The 17673-nt window shown below is 33.5% G+C and overlaps 1 protein-coding gene across 1 annotated transcript in view; it reads right to left on the bottom strand.

Moving 5' to 3' along the window:
- LOC140449785 (polygalacturonase-like) overlaps positions 1–17673 on the bottom strand; it is a 43971-nt gene that overhangs the window by 15727 nt on the left and 10571 nt on the right. Inside the window, exons 2-3 of the mRNA XM_072543130.1 lie at positions 14249–14460; positions 577–895 (exon numbers count right to left, since the gene is read on the bottom strand). Of these exons, the coding sequence (XP_072399231.1) occupies positions 577–895; positions 14249–14460 (531 nt within the window). The remainder of the gene's footprint in view (positions 1–576; positions 896–14248; positions 14461–17673) is intronic.

Raw genomic sequence — 17673 nt, forward strand, 5'->3', positions numbered from 1 at the left:
AGAAGGGTTGTTGTACACAAACATAGTGTGCAGACATTAATAGACAAAAATAGCCATTCTTTTGATTTTGAAAATGTACAGATTTTGAATAAAGATTAAAATTACATCAAAAGAAGCATATTGGAGATGATCCACATAAAAAAAGATCCAAGGTCTATCAATAATAAGACTGACATCAAAGGTCTTTCCAATATATACCATAATTTCATAAATTGAGTTGATTTTAAATGCATCATGGCAGATATGTAAGATACGACCCTGAAGCACTCCTGTTTTAAGATACCTGCCAGATGTCATCTATCAATGTCAGATATCATTTCTTTAGTCCATGTTAAACTTCTAAAGAGTGTAGACATGAAATATAATTATATAATGTAATGTTTTTAAAATGTTTATTAAAAATGGCAAATAGCCGAAACCTTTAATAGTTAAGTATTTTTAATAACAACATACCGACAAACCAGGAAATAAAAAAGTTTATATATATATATATATATATATATATATATATATATATATATATATATATATATATATATATATATATATATATATATATATATAACTATTTCTTACCTGTTAAGTGGATCTTCTTGTAAATAACATTTGAAATGTACCCCTCAGCTTGATGAGGTGATGTCACCACTCTAATACCCGTTTGTCCTTCGACGACACTGCAATCTTCAAATATAACATCTCGTATATAATTTTCATATTCCCATTCTGGGCGAACTGTTAATCCTTGAGATCCTCTACAAGCTATTTGTTTAAACTGTAAATCAGAACCTTGATTTACGACTATACAATCACCTTGGTTGATTATATTTGAGTCTTTAATAATAATATCCGAAGAGTTTGCTACAGCAAAACCATGAGTATCCACTCCAACATTATCCTAAAGTTAAATAAACTATCAGTGTGAAAGTTTAGGTTAGAGATGCCAGTAATAAAATAAAACTAGAATATTTAAAAGGAAACAATTACAAATAAGGCCAAGAAAGTTAGAATTTATCAACAAAACTATGTCGAAGATGTCGAACATATTAAACATTACTTCTTCTTCTTTCGGTGCCATATTAGGTCCCTCTATCGTTGGCAATTACATTGAGTTGGTCACGGTCTTCAGCTAATCGGAATGGTTGAGGAGCAACCGAGCAAAACGCATTAATTCCAAAATATATGATTTTGAAATATCGACAAAAAACTAATTGAAATAAATCTTTTAAATTAGATAGAGTTAAAAGTAAATATTTTATTGACTATATAATTTGAATAATATTATTTTTGACAGAAAGTTGCAGTTTTGTGTTTAATTTCGGAGTTTCCAATTTTGAAAGCTTTCATTTTGTTGGATTTATCTCAGTTTGCTTAAAAATTGTGTGCATTTATGGCCTTCTACTCCATATGAATGGATTTATTTCTTTTTGCTTAACCGTTGGTTGGATTTATGTCATTTTGCTAAAAAAGAAAGTATCTAAATATCGAAAATAAAACAGCAGTATACGAAAATACTATTATTTATTTATAAAACAAAGATTCTCAAATATGTAGGCCTTTATCACCTTCTAGACAAGCACATTTCTTTTTATTTCATCACCTTCATTAGCGGTGTCATCTTCTCGGTTTTCTGGAATGTCTTTATACCATATAAGATCTTCTTCTTCATCTCACGTATTTCCAAATTCTTGTATCAGTGCGTATTTGAACGAATTTCTTTTCTTTTCTTTTAGTGGTCGTCCTAACCTTGCGGTTTCTAGTGTCAACTGTGAGTCTTTTTTACCTTTCTCAAGCAACGTTTTAGGAACTTCAGAGTTACTTGCGAACCTAAAGTATTCAAAGCAAGCAATGGTTGTTAGAGAAAGATGATTTTCTTCAATATAATTCTTTTAACATCTGATATTCCATCAATTTTTTTTACATATGATTATTGTTTAACATCATACAGAATCCAATCAGATAAAAGGCTTTTTACAGCTTCACAAGAGCAGTAAATTTCTTCATATTCTTCTTTTTTCTTTAAAAAAAAGCACATTTTCTTAAGGCTTTTCAACTCGTCCAAACACTCTGTTAGTTGGTTAGAAGCTATGACCTCTAACACAGAATGGAAGATGATTTTCAGTTAAATTTTCAGGCGATTTTTTCTTCAGCCAATAGTAGAGGGCATGGATACTATGGGCGTTATTTTGCCCTCCACATCCGTCACAAAATAAGCGAAGTTTTTGTTTATTTTCATGATTTAATTAATCCAGATGACAAAGTAAAGCAGAGGATACTTCCATCGATCCTCGTCCAGCCAGATCATCTGTCCATGTGTAGAATACGGGCCATTTAGCGTGCATGTCGAAACAGCATAAACCGTAAAAAGTCACTTGATGAGCATAACAAGCATCATTAATAGCTGTTCGTGGAAGAGACTGCACTTGCTGCATGTCAAAGCAAAAGGTGATTGAATCTGGTGGCACTTCTCTTGTTAATTCATACAAATCATTCCCTCTTTTATTATGAATTCTGTATTGTAATCACATCAAGTCGCTTTTTTGCTTCTCATTCTTTGCTATTTTAATTTTGTGCTTTTATCGAGAACATACACGATTATACACAGAGAACAGCAAGCAGATGCAGGGAAAGAATATCCATACTGAATTTTGTTCTAAAACTACTGGCAAACATCGTCAAACTGAAGATATGGTTCTTATCTGTACATTGTAAGTTGTATAGTTTATGTAATTTTAATATATTTTGCTTGGCAGATAAATAAATCCTCTTTAATTTTGATCTGTTATAGTGACTTTCGCAGCATTTTAGGTTTCCAATAAATTCAATAATATTTTTCTTTATCTTTACTATTTTATGAGAAACCTTACCTTCCCTCTTCGTTCTTTTGGTGCAACAGTATTGTGTTTCTTTTACAAACTATATTAACTCTTCGCTCACTGATTCCTTGAGCTGTTGACAAGAATTTTAGACAAACTTTTGTGGGTCTTGTACCCTTTAGAGGTGTTACATATTAAAGAGTATTAAATGAGCAAGAGCGAGGGTTTTGCTTGATACCTCATTTCTTTTTTCTATGGAACCAACAGTTATCATATAAGATAGTTTTGTATCTTGCTCTATTTATCAGTCATAGCGTAAAAAAATTACCTTAATCGTCTCATATCAGATAATTTAATATTAGTGCATTTAAAGCTGTTACCTAAATGATTACATGACCTTTCAAACTCTTTTAGTAACAAATCTTTATCTTGATACCTACAAATAATTTAAATCACCATTTAAAACCGTTAGAAATATTAAATGTTAATATGATTTAATTTAATTAAATTTAATTTAATTTAATTTAATTTTTAATCTTGTCATCGCTTTGAACAGCAGATACAGCTTACAGATAATAAATGGATATGCACCGACAGGAAACTCAACAGACGAGGGAGCTAAATCATTTTACGAGGATCTGACAACAGCAAAAAACCAAGAAAAATCACACTTCGTAATAATCACAGGAGATTTTAATGCAAAAATTGGAACAAAAGAAGAGGGCGACACACAATATATTGGTCGCTTTGGGCTGGACAACAGGAACGAAAGGGGTGATATGTTGTACAACTACTTAAACAACGAAAATTTATTTTGTCTCAACACTTTCTTTAAAAAATCTAAACAACGTAAATGGACATGGATCAGCCCAGACAAGAAAACTAAGAACGAAATAGACTATATACTCTCCAATAACAAAAACATATGCACCGACGTGACAGTACTAAACAAATTCTATACCGGAAGTGACTATAGATTGGTTAGAGCGAATATTAAAATACAGACGAGAGTAGAACGAAAGAAACTTATTAAACGAGAACGATACCCAGCCACCGATGTTCTATTTCAAAAACAAACGGAATACCAAAAAGAGCTAAGCACAAGACTAAAATCAGTAGAGACACTGAGACAAATGGATATAAACGGACTAGCCATTAAAATAAAAGTAACTGTAACAACATCGGTTAAGAAAATATGCTCAAATACGAAAACAGTCAAAACATCTAAACTTCAACCTAATACAATTAAATTACTAAAAGAAAGACGAAACAGAACAGATCGAACTTCGGACAGCTTTAAAAGTTTAAACAAAAACGTAAAGAAAGAAATTAGGGACGATCATAGAAACTATACTAACAATCTAATAAAAAATATAATACAAGATAACTGCAATATGAAATTACTCAAAGCAAAAAACTCAAACGGCACAAGAAAAAATCATAGAAATAAAAAATGAGAAAAACGTCACCGTCCGAGACAGAAAGAAAATAAGCGAGGCCATTGAAAAATTCTACACTAAATTATACTCGGCAAATACACAACCACAACAACGACGTACTGAACGAACAATAATTAACACCGGCTCAGAAGAAATACCGGACATAACCGACTATGAAATAAGAATGGCCCTAAATCAACTAAAAACAAATAAATGTCCGGGAGAGGATAAAATTACAGTCGAAATGTTGAAAATCGGTCGAAGAAAAACAAAACAGGTATTAAATATTTTATTTATGAAAGTAATTGATAAAGGAAGGACTCCGTCACTGGTACACGAACGAGAAAGACGTGGTTAAAACGGCTCCGATATTTAATTCGAAAATTCGGGTAATATCGAGTTTATTTATCCACAAAGTGTTTTTCCTGCGAAATAGTGTCTGTGTGAATCGAGTGTCATTAGAAAATTGTGAACTAAATCGAGTTTTTTAAAAAATCGTAACGAATAAACTAAATAAACAATCAGTGCTACAAGCTCCGATCGGTTGAAGAGGCGAGTAGCGCGGTGCGGGGAACCTTCACGATAAGGACAATAATTAGTGATTATTTACAAAACAATACATTGGCGTGTAAGTGAGAATTATAACGTCAAAACACTGTTCGGAATAAGGTAAGAGATTTATAATATTTTTAACAATATGGCCGCCAGAAGAGGATTAAATCAATGGGATAGTGAAGAATCTGACGATGGTAAGAGAAAGAGGGAGGAAAAAAAAGAAGACGACCAAGATGAAAACCCTTTCATGAAAAGCAGAAAGTTAACTAGGTCTCCACCTAAGAAAGATTGTGATAACACCGAATTGAAAGAAATGATGATCGCTCTTATGAACGAAGTTAAAGGAGTACGAAAAGACCAGCAGATCTTTCAAGAAGAAATTTGCAATTTAAAAAAAGAAAATCGTGAGTTGAAGGGAAAGGTAAATTTCCTGGAAAGCAGGATCGAAAAGATGGATAAACAAATTCGGAAACAAAACATTGTGATCAAAGGACACGATTTCAAAGAAAATGAGGAACTGGAAGATGCCACCAACTTTATAGCAAATCAATTGAATTTGAATGTGAAAATAAAAGATGTGCAGAAAATAAGAACCTCTCAAGGGAAACCACCAGTGGCGATAGTAAAAGTAGATACAATGAAGGATAAAGAACTTATTATGAAGAATAAGAGTAAATTAAGAGGAACGCGGTATTTCATTAAAAACGATCTAACCCAAGCCGAAGCCAAACTACAGAAAGAGCTAAGAGATATGGCGAAAGAAGAAAAAGGAAAAGGTAATGAAACAAAAGTCGGCTATCAGAAAATATGTATAAACGATGAATGGTGGAAATGGAACCATAGTACCGAAAAACTAGAGAAAATGAAAAAAAACTGAGTCTACACAGGCACAGTGGTCAGGAAAATATGGAAACGAATAAAGCGCGGAATATGATGATGATAGGACAATGGAATGTTAGAGGGACTTTTGAAGTAGGAGCACTAAAGAACTTATCAGATACGTTAGAGAAATATGAGATAGATATTGCAGCTATACAAGAAACTAAACAAAAAGGAAATTTTACCATGGATGTGGGAAACTACGTGTTTTTCAACAGTGGAGACAATGAACGTGTATTTGGGGTGGGATTTTTTATAAAGAAAACATTTGCCAATCTGGTAATAGATTTTGAGGCAGTCACAAGCAGATTATGTAAAATAAGAATAAGAGGAAAATATAGAAAAGTAACCCTTATAAATGTGCATGCACCAACAGAAAATACAGATGAAGACGTTAAAGATAGCTTTTATGAACAATTAGAACATATGTTTTACAAAATACCATCATATGACATAAAAATAATTGTAGGAGATTTGAATGCCAAGATTGGCAGGGAGGATATATACAAACAAATAACAGGGGGAAAAAGTAATCATAGAGACAGTAATCTGAATGGAAAAAGAGTAATAGAATTTGCTTTCGAACATAATATGCGAATTATGAGCACTTATTTTGATCACAAAGAAATTCATAAAGGTACCTGGGTATCACCAGATGGACAAACAGTAAACCAAATAGATCATTTACTAATAGAAGCCAAACATATGAGAGCCATAAAAGATAGCCGAAGTTACAGAGGTGCTGATGCAAATTCGGACCACTTTTTGGTCAAAGTTAAAATGGAGCAAATAATACCCACAATTAATAACACTAGCTGTAAAAAAATAAAAAGATATAACGGTGCACTACTTCAGGAGGGAGAAGTTAAGAAAAAATTCAGGCAGCAAATTGAAGAGAAACTGAAAAGCCAGACAACAGTAAATGATATAGAAAGCAGATGGGTACAACTAGAAGAAAAAATTCAAGAAGCAGCCGACTCAGTATTAACAGGAAACAGACAATGTAAACAAACGGATTGGTATGATGAGGACTGTAAGAAAGCCATTAATGACCGAAATAAAGCTAGAATAAATAGTATAATAAGAAATAATGAAGAGAGTAAAAAAGCTTATGCCGCAAAAAGACGGGAAGCAAAGAAGATTTGTAGAAGGAAGAAGCGGTCAAGTTTAGAGCAGAAACTAGTTCGTATTGAAGAAGATTTTTTACATAAACAAGTCAGGAATTTCTACCAAGAAATAAAACGAGACCGAACCCAATACAAAACCACATCAAGATATTATAAAGATGAAGAGGGGAATCTGTTAGGTGGAACAGATGAAAAATTAAGAAGGTGGGCCAATTATTTCGAGAACATATTATGTACGGACGACCAAGATGAAAGAGAACAAACGCAACTACAACATGAAGAAGTAAGGGACCCAGATGTAAATGAAGAAGTACCTACCAAGGAAGAAATTATAGAGATCATAAAAAACTTAAAAAACAACAAAGCACCTGGTGAAAATGGTATCATTGCTGAGTTTCTAAAAGAAGGTGGCGAAATGGTGCAAAAAGAAATCGCTGAGTTAATACGCGAAGTGTGGATCAGAGAAAAAATACCCAATCAGTGGAAAGAAGCAATCTTATGTCCAGTGCATAAAAAAGGAGACGTTACAGAATGTAAAAATTACAGGGGAATAGCTCTACAAGATACAGTGTATAAGATTCTGGCCATATCAATTAGAAATAAAATTAAAATAAAAGTTGAAAATTGTCTAGGTGAATATCAAGCAGGTTTCAGAGCAAACAGATCGGTAATAGACCAAATTTTTACAATGAAACAAATTTTAGCTAGCTCATATGAATTCAACCTAACATTACACATGCTGTTTATTGATTTTAGACAGGCATATGATACTATAAAAAGAAATAGAGTATTCGAAGCACTGGAATATTTTAAATTTCCACCAAAAATAGTAAGACTGACTAAATGCATACTCAATGATACTAAAAGTAAAGTCATGTTAGAAGGACGGGTTTCGGATAGCTTTATCACTAATAGAGGTCTGCGACAAGGTGACCCGTTATCAACAGATTTTTTCAATTTGATCTTAGAGAAGATTTTACGAGAGTGTAACATCTACACTAGAGGCACAATATATCATCACAGGCATCAATGCGTAGCTTATGCAGATGATGTTACCTTAATAACAAGGAGACCTGCAGAATTAAGAGAAATCTTTACTAGAATAGAGAGAATGGCCAGAGAATATGGTTTAAAAATAAACGAAGAAAAAACAAAATATATGGTGATGAGGGGAAACGAAAATCATCAAGGACAGTTCTTTAAGATACAAAGCCCAAGTAAAGAATATAACTTTGAAGTTGTTAGCCAATTCGATTACTTGGGAGTGACACTAACAAATAGGAACGAAGAGAACCAAGAAATCATAAAAAGAATGGCCAAAGGTAGTAAGAGTGCTGGGAGCCTGACTAAGATACTGAGGTCGAATATAATATCCAGAACAGCAAAAAAACGAATATATACAACAGTTATCTGACCTACAGTACTCTATGCTAGCGAGACCTGGACACTAAATAAAGATATGGAAGTAAAATTAGATAGATGGGAACGAAAAATTCTTAGAAGGATATACGGAGGTGTAAAAGAGGGGAACATCTGGCGAAGAAGAACGAATGAAGAAATAATGCAAATATATGGGCAACCAAAAATAACAAGACTTGCTAAAATTCAAAGATTAAGATGGCTCGGACATATAGCAAGAATGAAGGAAGGAAGAGTTCCCAATGAATTAATAAACACTGAGGCTGGTACAAAAAGAAAAAGAGGCCGCCCCCGAAGAAAATGGCTGGAGTCGGCAAAAGAAGATCTGAAGTCGCTGCGGGTACAAGATTGGAAAAACTTAGCACAAGATAGAAAGAAATGGAAGAAAACCGTTGAAGCCTTGGGCCTTTGAGGCCTGTTGAGCTGAACTATATATAATTGATAAAGGAAAGATTCCTCAAGAATGGTACAACTCCGAAGTCATTTTACTATTCAAGAATGGAGACAAAGCAAACATCGAGAATTACCGACCAATATCCTTGCTCTCACATCTGTATAAATTACTAACTAAAATCATAACCAACCGCCTAACACATAAGCTCGATTTCTATCAACCTATCGAGCATGCTTGATTCAGAAAACAGTTTAGTACCATAGACCACTTGCACACCGTAAGAACACTGATAGAAAAATGCACCGAGTATAATGTTCCAATTCATATGGCGTTCGTCGATGTCCATAAAGCATTCGATTCCATCGAATTATGGGCAGTGCTTGAATCTCTAGAAAATGCACGTATAGATTCAAGATACACTAACATAATTAAAAACATATATGAAAATGCCACCATGCAGATAAAGCTGGACGAAAGCACAAAAACTAATCCCATAAGACTACAACGGGGAGTAAGACAAGGATACACCATCTCTCACAAACTATTTACCCTTGCTCTAGAAGACATTTTTAAGAAACTAGAATGGAACAATAAGGGTATCAACGTCGACGGATCATACTTAAACCACTTGCGATTCGCAGATGACATAGTTTTAATAGCCGATAATATCCAAGAACTAAATGATATGTTACAACAATTAAATGCAGTTTCAGGAGCGGTAGGCTTAAAAATGAACTACAGCAAAACAAAAATACTGAGCCGAAACCAGACAAATATAACAATACAAAATCATACCATAGAAAATGTTGAACATTATGTATATCTAGGTCATGTTATCAAACTAGGAAAACCAAATCAAGATGCTGAAATTAAAAGAAGAACACAACTGGCATGGGGCGCTTTCGGCACATTAGCATATACCTTTAAAAACACCTCCATTCCTGTAAACTTAAAGAAAAAGGTGTATAACACATGCATACTACCAGTTTGTACTTACGGCTTGGAGACAGTAGCCCTTACCAAAAATCTGCTAAAAAATTAGAAACAACGCAAAGAGCAATGGAACGAATCATGCTTGGAATATCACTAAGAGACAAGATTAGAAACACCGAGATAAGACGTAGAACGAAGATTAGGGATATTGTGGAAGAAATTGCAAAAATGAAATGGCGCTGGGCAGATCACGTAGCCCGATATAATGACAACAGGTGGACACGGAGAATTCTAGAATGGAGACCAAGGACGACAACAAGAAGCATGGGAAGACCTCAAAAAAGATGGGTAGATGACATAAGAACAGTGGCAGGCGAACAGTGGATTAGATTGGCGCAAGATAGAGAAAGATGGAAGCAATTGGGAGAGACCTACATTCAGGAGTGGATGGAAAATGGTTGACAAAGAAGAATATGTATTAACCTTTTACTTTTATCAAAGATCTTTTTGACAATTTAGCCATTCTCTTTTGACTTACCTTGTTAACATCTTTTACACAAATAATAGATATAATGTCTTCCATTTTAGTAAATTAACATGCATTGTCTGAAGCAACTTAAGCAAAATACATTCTTACAATAACACGCATAACAAAATGAACAGAACGGTGATTGCCATCTTTTGGTAATTTACGCAAACCGAACAGAACTTTCACAGAAATATTTCTTGCAGTTTGGTTAAATAAGATAAATTTACGTCAGTTTGCTTGGTTTTAAAATATGATTTATTGCATTTTTGTTTGGTTTTGAATTATTCATACAGCAATATTTATAGATATTTAAAGCGCATTGCCTGAAATGAATAGTTCACAATGTAGATTGAACTAAGCCAAGTACTTTGTAGTATTTACTTAAAAAATGTCTAAAACTGGATTTATTGCTTTTTGCTCAGTTGCTCCTCAGTTGTTTGGTACTACCTATTCCTGTCCAATCGCGAATGTTCTTGAGCCATGACATCTGTTTGATCCGTAGCATCCACGGAGGTATTCTCCACGGCGATCTGCGACCGCCGCTCTAGAGGAGGATCGAAGGTTTTTCGACTCCATCCTTGACCTCGTGGTAATGGTGTGTACCCAAACCACACTCCACGTGAAGTTCACTGGTGTCTCTGTAGTTCTCAAAAGTCCACCGATAATTTAGAATACTTTAACAGTTAGACAGATTCTTACTAGACGGTGTATTATTTTCTTACATGTATTGAATATGAGTATTCTAATTGCGATATGCGCTTTAGATTTCACAGAGATGCCAGCCCTTTACGTTTCGACGTGTGATCGAGCACACACCCCACAAGGTGTGTAAGAACACCGCCGCAGTGGCGACTCTGATGTTGGTGCTAAACCTTGAACGTTACCTTCCGAGGAAACAATCATATGTCTTGTAAAGACGTTAATTATTTCCGTCGAGAAGGTTTCTATCGGCAAAGCGCGACTTTGACTTGGCCACCGAATGAGGAGTGATTCTAAGTCCACTAGTGCCTTTTATTTACTCCTAACCGTCGGCGGACCAGTGGAATACTGTGCCAGTGTCTTTTCTGTCTTTCCTATCTTAAAGATCAATGCTCTCCCAGGCAGGGAATGTTCACTTCGAGTCGACACTTTATTTCGTGAGGTGACAAGTTTACTATCAAACTTTTCTTCACCTCGACGAAAGAATGACCAACAGTCGCTACTCCGGCTCCTACACCTTCTAGTGAATGCTTTGTAGTCAAATAGACTTCGTTCGTATTCACTGTAAAAAGCGTTCGGACTCTTCTTCAAAGCGAAGTCTTCACAAAGGTTTAATCTTGGGTAATAATAATAAACGTTGAATTTTTAAATGCCACGCGGCCAACGAGGTCTAACGGGGATAGTATTGTAAGACGACTAGATCTCGATCGGAAGATGTGCTGCGTTTTTATACAGTTCGTGTTTGCAATTTCGCAGCAATCTTCCGCCGGGAGGCCAATGACAACGCAGTTAATGACGCTGTTTGTGATTGGTCGGCCAATCGGGACAATCTTCTAATTCCTCTGCAGCTCTTGATTTTACCTTTCATAATAAGCTAAAGGATTTTGTACCGATCTCTTATAAGTCACAAATGACATTTGCTCTATTTAACATTGCTTTGTTGGTCTGTATTGATATGCAAGGTATTCGGAACATTCTTCTGTAAAACCACATCTTAACACTAACCAAATATAACATTAATCATTATTTGGCGTAATTTTAGGTTTAAACTGTGCTTACAGAACCCAAATTTTGTGTTGGTAATATTTTTTTACCTTACTGATTAACGATTACACTAAAGTCTATCTGGTTAGGGAGAAATACTCTATTATTTCAACACAAACGAATCTTGATAGCATTTAGAGCTACATTATATCGAGGCAGTCGCAATATGCCATGACTTTTTGTATTAAAACGTTTATTTGATATCATTTATGTTGTTATTTACGATTTTTATTTGTTTGTCCAGTTTGCTTTGGTCCAATGTTGGGGATTTCACAGAGTATTTGTATAAAATTTCAATCACTATGTTCCCTACATTTGACTTTAATATATTATAAGATTAAAGGACCACTGTACTTTGTGATAAATTTTAATATACAGGGTGTTTCAAAAAAAGGTAACCCCGTCTCTAGGGTAGGTAAAAAACTGAAAAATAATTGGGGTTTGCATAGTAAACAATTTTGTAACGCCATCCGTTTTTAAGATACAGGGCGTTGAAGAAAAAAAATTACACATTTTTTACGATTTGGCCGAAACTACTGGCAACATTGTAATGAAATTTTATACGAATATGTTTTGGAAGCTGATACATCCCATGAATTTGTTTTTATATCTGATTCTCATAGAGGGCGCTAGTTACACGGATCGTACTAAGTATTAGTCAATATAACTTTTTTAAGAGTATAATTATTAATCAAAATTTCAAGAAAACTTAAACATCATTCAATTTTACACGAAAAAGGTACTCTTGGTAAAACTCGATACTGTGTACCGTTTTCGGAATATTTTGATTTGAAAATTATGAAGTAATAATTGATGCTGGTAGTAATGATAAAGTTCTAATAGGTATACCTCTATTTTCTCCAAGTGTGCCATGGAAATCTGACATTTATTGATTGTTATTACAATAAATCAACAATAATTAGAGTTTTGAAACCTTGTTATTTGTAAAATCAAATCAAAATGTACTCAAATGTTGAATACACTGACATGTTATTAACCTTAGGCGAATGTTTAGGATGTTCTAGTGCAGCTGTGACACGTTATGCAGAAAAGTTTCCTAGAAGAAACTTACCAAGTACAAAAACATTTAGAGCCATTGAACGACGGTGTCGAGAAACTGGGAATGTGAGTCCAAATAAAATAAATTCTATTAAACCAAGAACAACAAGAACAATTAATAAAGAAAATAATATTTTAAATTTACTTGATCAAGATCCAACAGTTAGCGTAAGGAATATAGCAAGACAAACAAATACTTCTTCTTCAAGTACTTGGCGGATACTGAAAGAACAGCAATTACATCCTTATCATTACAGACAAGTCCAAGAGCTCTTGCCAGATGATCTACCGGTTAGAGTGGATTTTTGTGAAACATTGCAACAAAGGACAGCCCACAATCCAAATTTTTTAAAATGCATTCTTTTTACGGACGAGGCCATCTTTACGCGACAAGGTATGTTTAACTCCCATAATGCACACTACTGGTGTGATGAGAATCCACGAGTCAAAAGGGTATCACATTACCAACACTCATTTAAAGTTAATGTTTGGGCAGCAACTTAAGGTAACAACTTAATAGGTTATCATATTCTACCTGGAAATTTAAATGGTGATATGTATCTTGATTTTTTAAACAATTCCTTATTCGAGATATTAGAAGATTTAACGCTAAACGAGCGAAGATCTTTATTTTTTATGCACTAAGGAGCTCCACCACACTTTGATAGAAGGTATGCTACAGAGGTAAATTCACGCTAAGAATTGGAAGAAAAAATTCAACGTCAATTTAATGACATCATAGCTGATCCCCTACCGTTTAGAAGGTTAATGGAATCTTTAGAAAAAAAAATAGACTTGTGTATTCGCGAAAACGGAGGTCATTTTGAACACTTACTGTAATTGAACTTTATTTTATGTTCTTAGTCATTAATTTAATTTTCTTCTTTTGAGTTTTGTTTAATTACTAACTATTTTATACCAGCATCAATTATTACTTCATAATTTTCAAATCAAAATATTCCGAAAACGGTACACAGTATCGAGTTTTACCAAGAGTACCTTTTTCGTGTAAAATTGAATGATGTTTAAGTTTACTTGAAATTTTGATTAATAATTATACTCTTAAAAAAGTTATATTGACTAATACTTAGTACGATCCGTGTAACTAGCGCCCTCTATGAGAATCAGATATAAAATCAAATTCATGGGATGTATCAGCTTCCAAAACATATTCGTATAAAATTTCATTACAATGTTGCCAGTAGTTTCGGCAAAATCGTAAAAAATGCGTAAATACAAAATTTTTTTACTAAGCAAACCCCAATTATTTTTCAGTTTTTTATCTACCCTAAAGACGAGGTTACCTTTTTTTGAAACACTCTGTATAAAAGTATTTATCCTGAAACGTTATTTCTTACCTTAAATCCGTCTGTAATATCAATATTCCAGCCAGTAAAAGTGCTATTCGCAGATTTTAAAATTTTAACACATTCTTGTGGACAGTTACGGAGATTGATGTTCTTTAATAGTGAGTTTTGAGATGATACTTCTAGTAAAACTGGTTTCCTATTTTTACCTTCAATGCCTTTACCATCCCAGTATTTTTCCCCTTGTCCACTAATAACAGCATCTACAAGAAAATGATTGATCATATCACCGGATAGTTTTTGAGACTGAAGAAGTAACAGTTTATTATTAAAAAGTCAATATATGGTTCTTGTGAATTATATTAAAGAAGGGAACATATTTGTTTCAGCTTTGAGAAAAATTTTCTTGATTGACGTTACTATAAATTAATTTACTAATGGAAACTCAAACCTCATTTGCTCTGCATATACAGCATAAATCGTTAATACTGGCTCTTAAAAATATTGACGAAAGCGATATTGTATGAAATAATCTGTAATTTATACTATGGATAAGAAGCCGTAATACTTGTAGACAAATTGCGAACGGAAAAAATTAAAATCAGACGGAATGTTAGACAGAAATCCGTTTATCGCCATTCGTGATAATGAAATCTTTCCACCATGCCATTTACTTGAGGGTGATAGGCGATTGTTCTTAAATGGATAGTTCTGGTTAATTCGCAGATTGATTTAAAGAGATGTGATTCGAATTGTCGACCATGATCCACTGTGATACGCTTGGGAGTGCCAAAACGAGCTATCCAACTAGAAAAAAATGTTGTGGCTACTGTATCTGCTTCTTGATTGAGCATTAGAAAAGCTTCCGGCCAACGCGTGAAACGGTCGACACCTGTTAAACAGTATCTGTTTCCATCAGAAATCGGCATCACTATAATGTCTATGTGAACATGTTTGAATCGACTGGAAGGTGGTAGGAAACTTCCAGTCGGTAAAACAATGTGGCCCGATATGTTTGAATTTTCACTGAACTGTTAATTCCAGGATGTGCTAGATTGTGCATGGTGCTAAAAATTGCCATTCGGAGTGGTTTCGGTATAAATGGTCTGGCTGTAGATGTTGCTACAGTCACAGTACAAACTAACGTTTTGTTCCGGAAACCGTATTTTCTTTAATTGCAACGATGTTTTCTCTTTTTAAGTATGTTTTTAGTTTTGGATCTGTTTCTTGTGCGAGAGCTAAGTCCATGATTTTGATATCTTTCTTGATGCTATCGACTCGAGATAGTGCGTCTGCTACAATATTCGTTAATCCAGAGATGTGCTGAATGTTGGTGTAAACCTGTTCTATAAAATCTAAATATCGAAATTATCTAGGACTGCATTTGCCTAGCTTCTGTGTAAAGGCGAAGGTGATTGGTTTGTGATCAGTGTATATGGTTATGTCTTTGCCTTCAATCATATGTCTAAAATGTTTTATAGCTAAATATATAGCCAATAATTATCTGTCGTACGCACCATATTTCTTTTCGCTAGATGAGAATTTTTTGGAAAAGAAAGCTAAAGGTTTCCTACCTGTATTCGTTTTTTGTTGTAATACAGCTCCAGCATAAAAATCGGAAGCATCGAAAGTGGTGGAGATGTAAATATCGTTAACAGGGTGGCTCAGTAAAGTAGCGTTATACTTTTTCCAATGTCAATTTGCCAAGCGTCGGCTTTTAAGATTCTTTGATGTCAATGCCGACCATTGGCGTGGAAATTAAGAAAAGGGATCAGTTCATCAAACGCATATTTCAAGAAAAATTATATAATTTTTATTAATTTTTACATAATTATATTCAGGAAAATTTCTCAATTTTTGGGCAGAAATTGTTTAAACAATTTTTTAAACAAATTCAAAATATCACCTTTTGTGCTCCAAGAAATATTTTTTAGGTTTTTGGGTGACTCTAAATAAGATCTATGTCATTTTTCTCAAAAGTTAATAGTTTTGGAGATATAGGCGATTTAAAATCCGAAAAATACGATACCTAATATGCATTTTCGAGGCTTGAAAAATATGTAAATGAGTATTTTTGAGATTCAAGAGTATCTAAACTAAAGTCTCAACATTGATTTTGGTGAGAAATCGGGGCAATATTTTCCGTAGCAGAAAAAGGTGATCTTTTGAATTTGAATTGTTTCCGGCATAAATGTCCGGCACCCTTCAACCTTCGATTTGTTTAAACGGGGCATTTTTGAATAGGACTCTTCAAAGGTCTATTTATAATGTTATAAATAGACACATATAACTATCAAATAATTAATACAACACATAATGTAATTTCAAAAATTTTTTCAACTATAACACACCTTACAGTAAATATTAATCAAATAAACAACTACTACGTCAACACCATGGAACTAATCATCTTCACAAAAGTCAATTAATAACATTCGATATTTGATAGTTCTAGTACTTAACCTTAATGACATTTACCGAACTAAACGTTGTGTCTGTTTTATTTTTAATTTGAATTGTATTTGTTTCCTATATTTTAATTTGTAATCAACATCAACTACATTCAACATTATTCCAACAAAAAAATTTTTACTTGATGGTATTAAAATAAATCGCACTGCCATTAACCTCAATTAAGTAAGTATATAAACAACAAACTATTATTAAATTATATTTTACCATGTTTTAAATAATTGTAGCTCTCATCTGATGATGCCAATGAAAATTGGCGAAATATAATGAATTGTTAAACAGAGTACACTTGGCTTTTAATCAGCTGTATACCCAATTAACCTCAACCCCTTTTATATATATATATATATATATATATATATATATATATATATATATATTTAGATAAGATTTAATTTTCTTTTTTTAAACTTTATAGATTTCTTCTTAGAGTCTAAAGTCTAGAATAAAGTTATATGTACCAAAACAACTTCTTATTTATTTAAAAGTGCATATGAAAATTGTATAATTTGTATGTTAAATTTGTATGAAAATCTGTAATTTCATGGATTTCATTATATGGATTTAAGACACTTTGGAAATAAGATCTTCAATTGTAGTCAGGATTCTAAAACGGACAGTTGGCTGTCCCGAGATGCATCAATTGTAGATTTATGATCGAGATTACAAATAATACTGAAAAACTAAAATTGCGAATTTTGTCATGAAATTTGGTATGTGCGGTTACAATAAGTGGAACAACTTTTCCAAATAAGTTTTTCCGATTTCTCTAACGCGAAGCAAAATATCGAAAATTTACCCTGTTTGTGGATTCGCAGTAAGCCGCGTTTAAAATTAAAATTTCAGATCACTATCTTAAAAAAATGTGCACTATCAACATGTATGACTGTGCAAAATTTTAAATCTGTATGTATTTTGATAGCTGATATATAGAGGTGTTTTCATCTTAAATGTGACACACTGTATAATAATGAATACTAGTGTTCAAGATGCATCGCGATAGC

Source organism: Diabrotica undecimpunctata, chromosome 9 (genome assembly GCF_040954645.1).
Source record: "Diabrotica undecimpunctata isolate CICGRU chromosome 9, icDiaUnde3, whole genome shotgun sequence".
Lineage (NCBI taxonomy): Eukaryota > Metazoa > Arthropoda > Insecta > Coleoptera > Chrysomelidae > Diabrotica > Diabrotica undecimpunctata.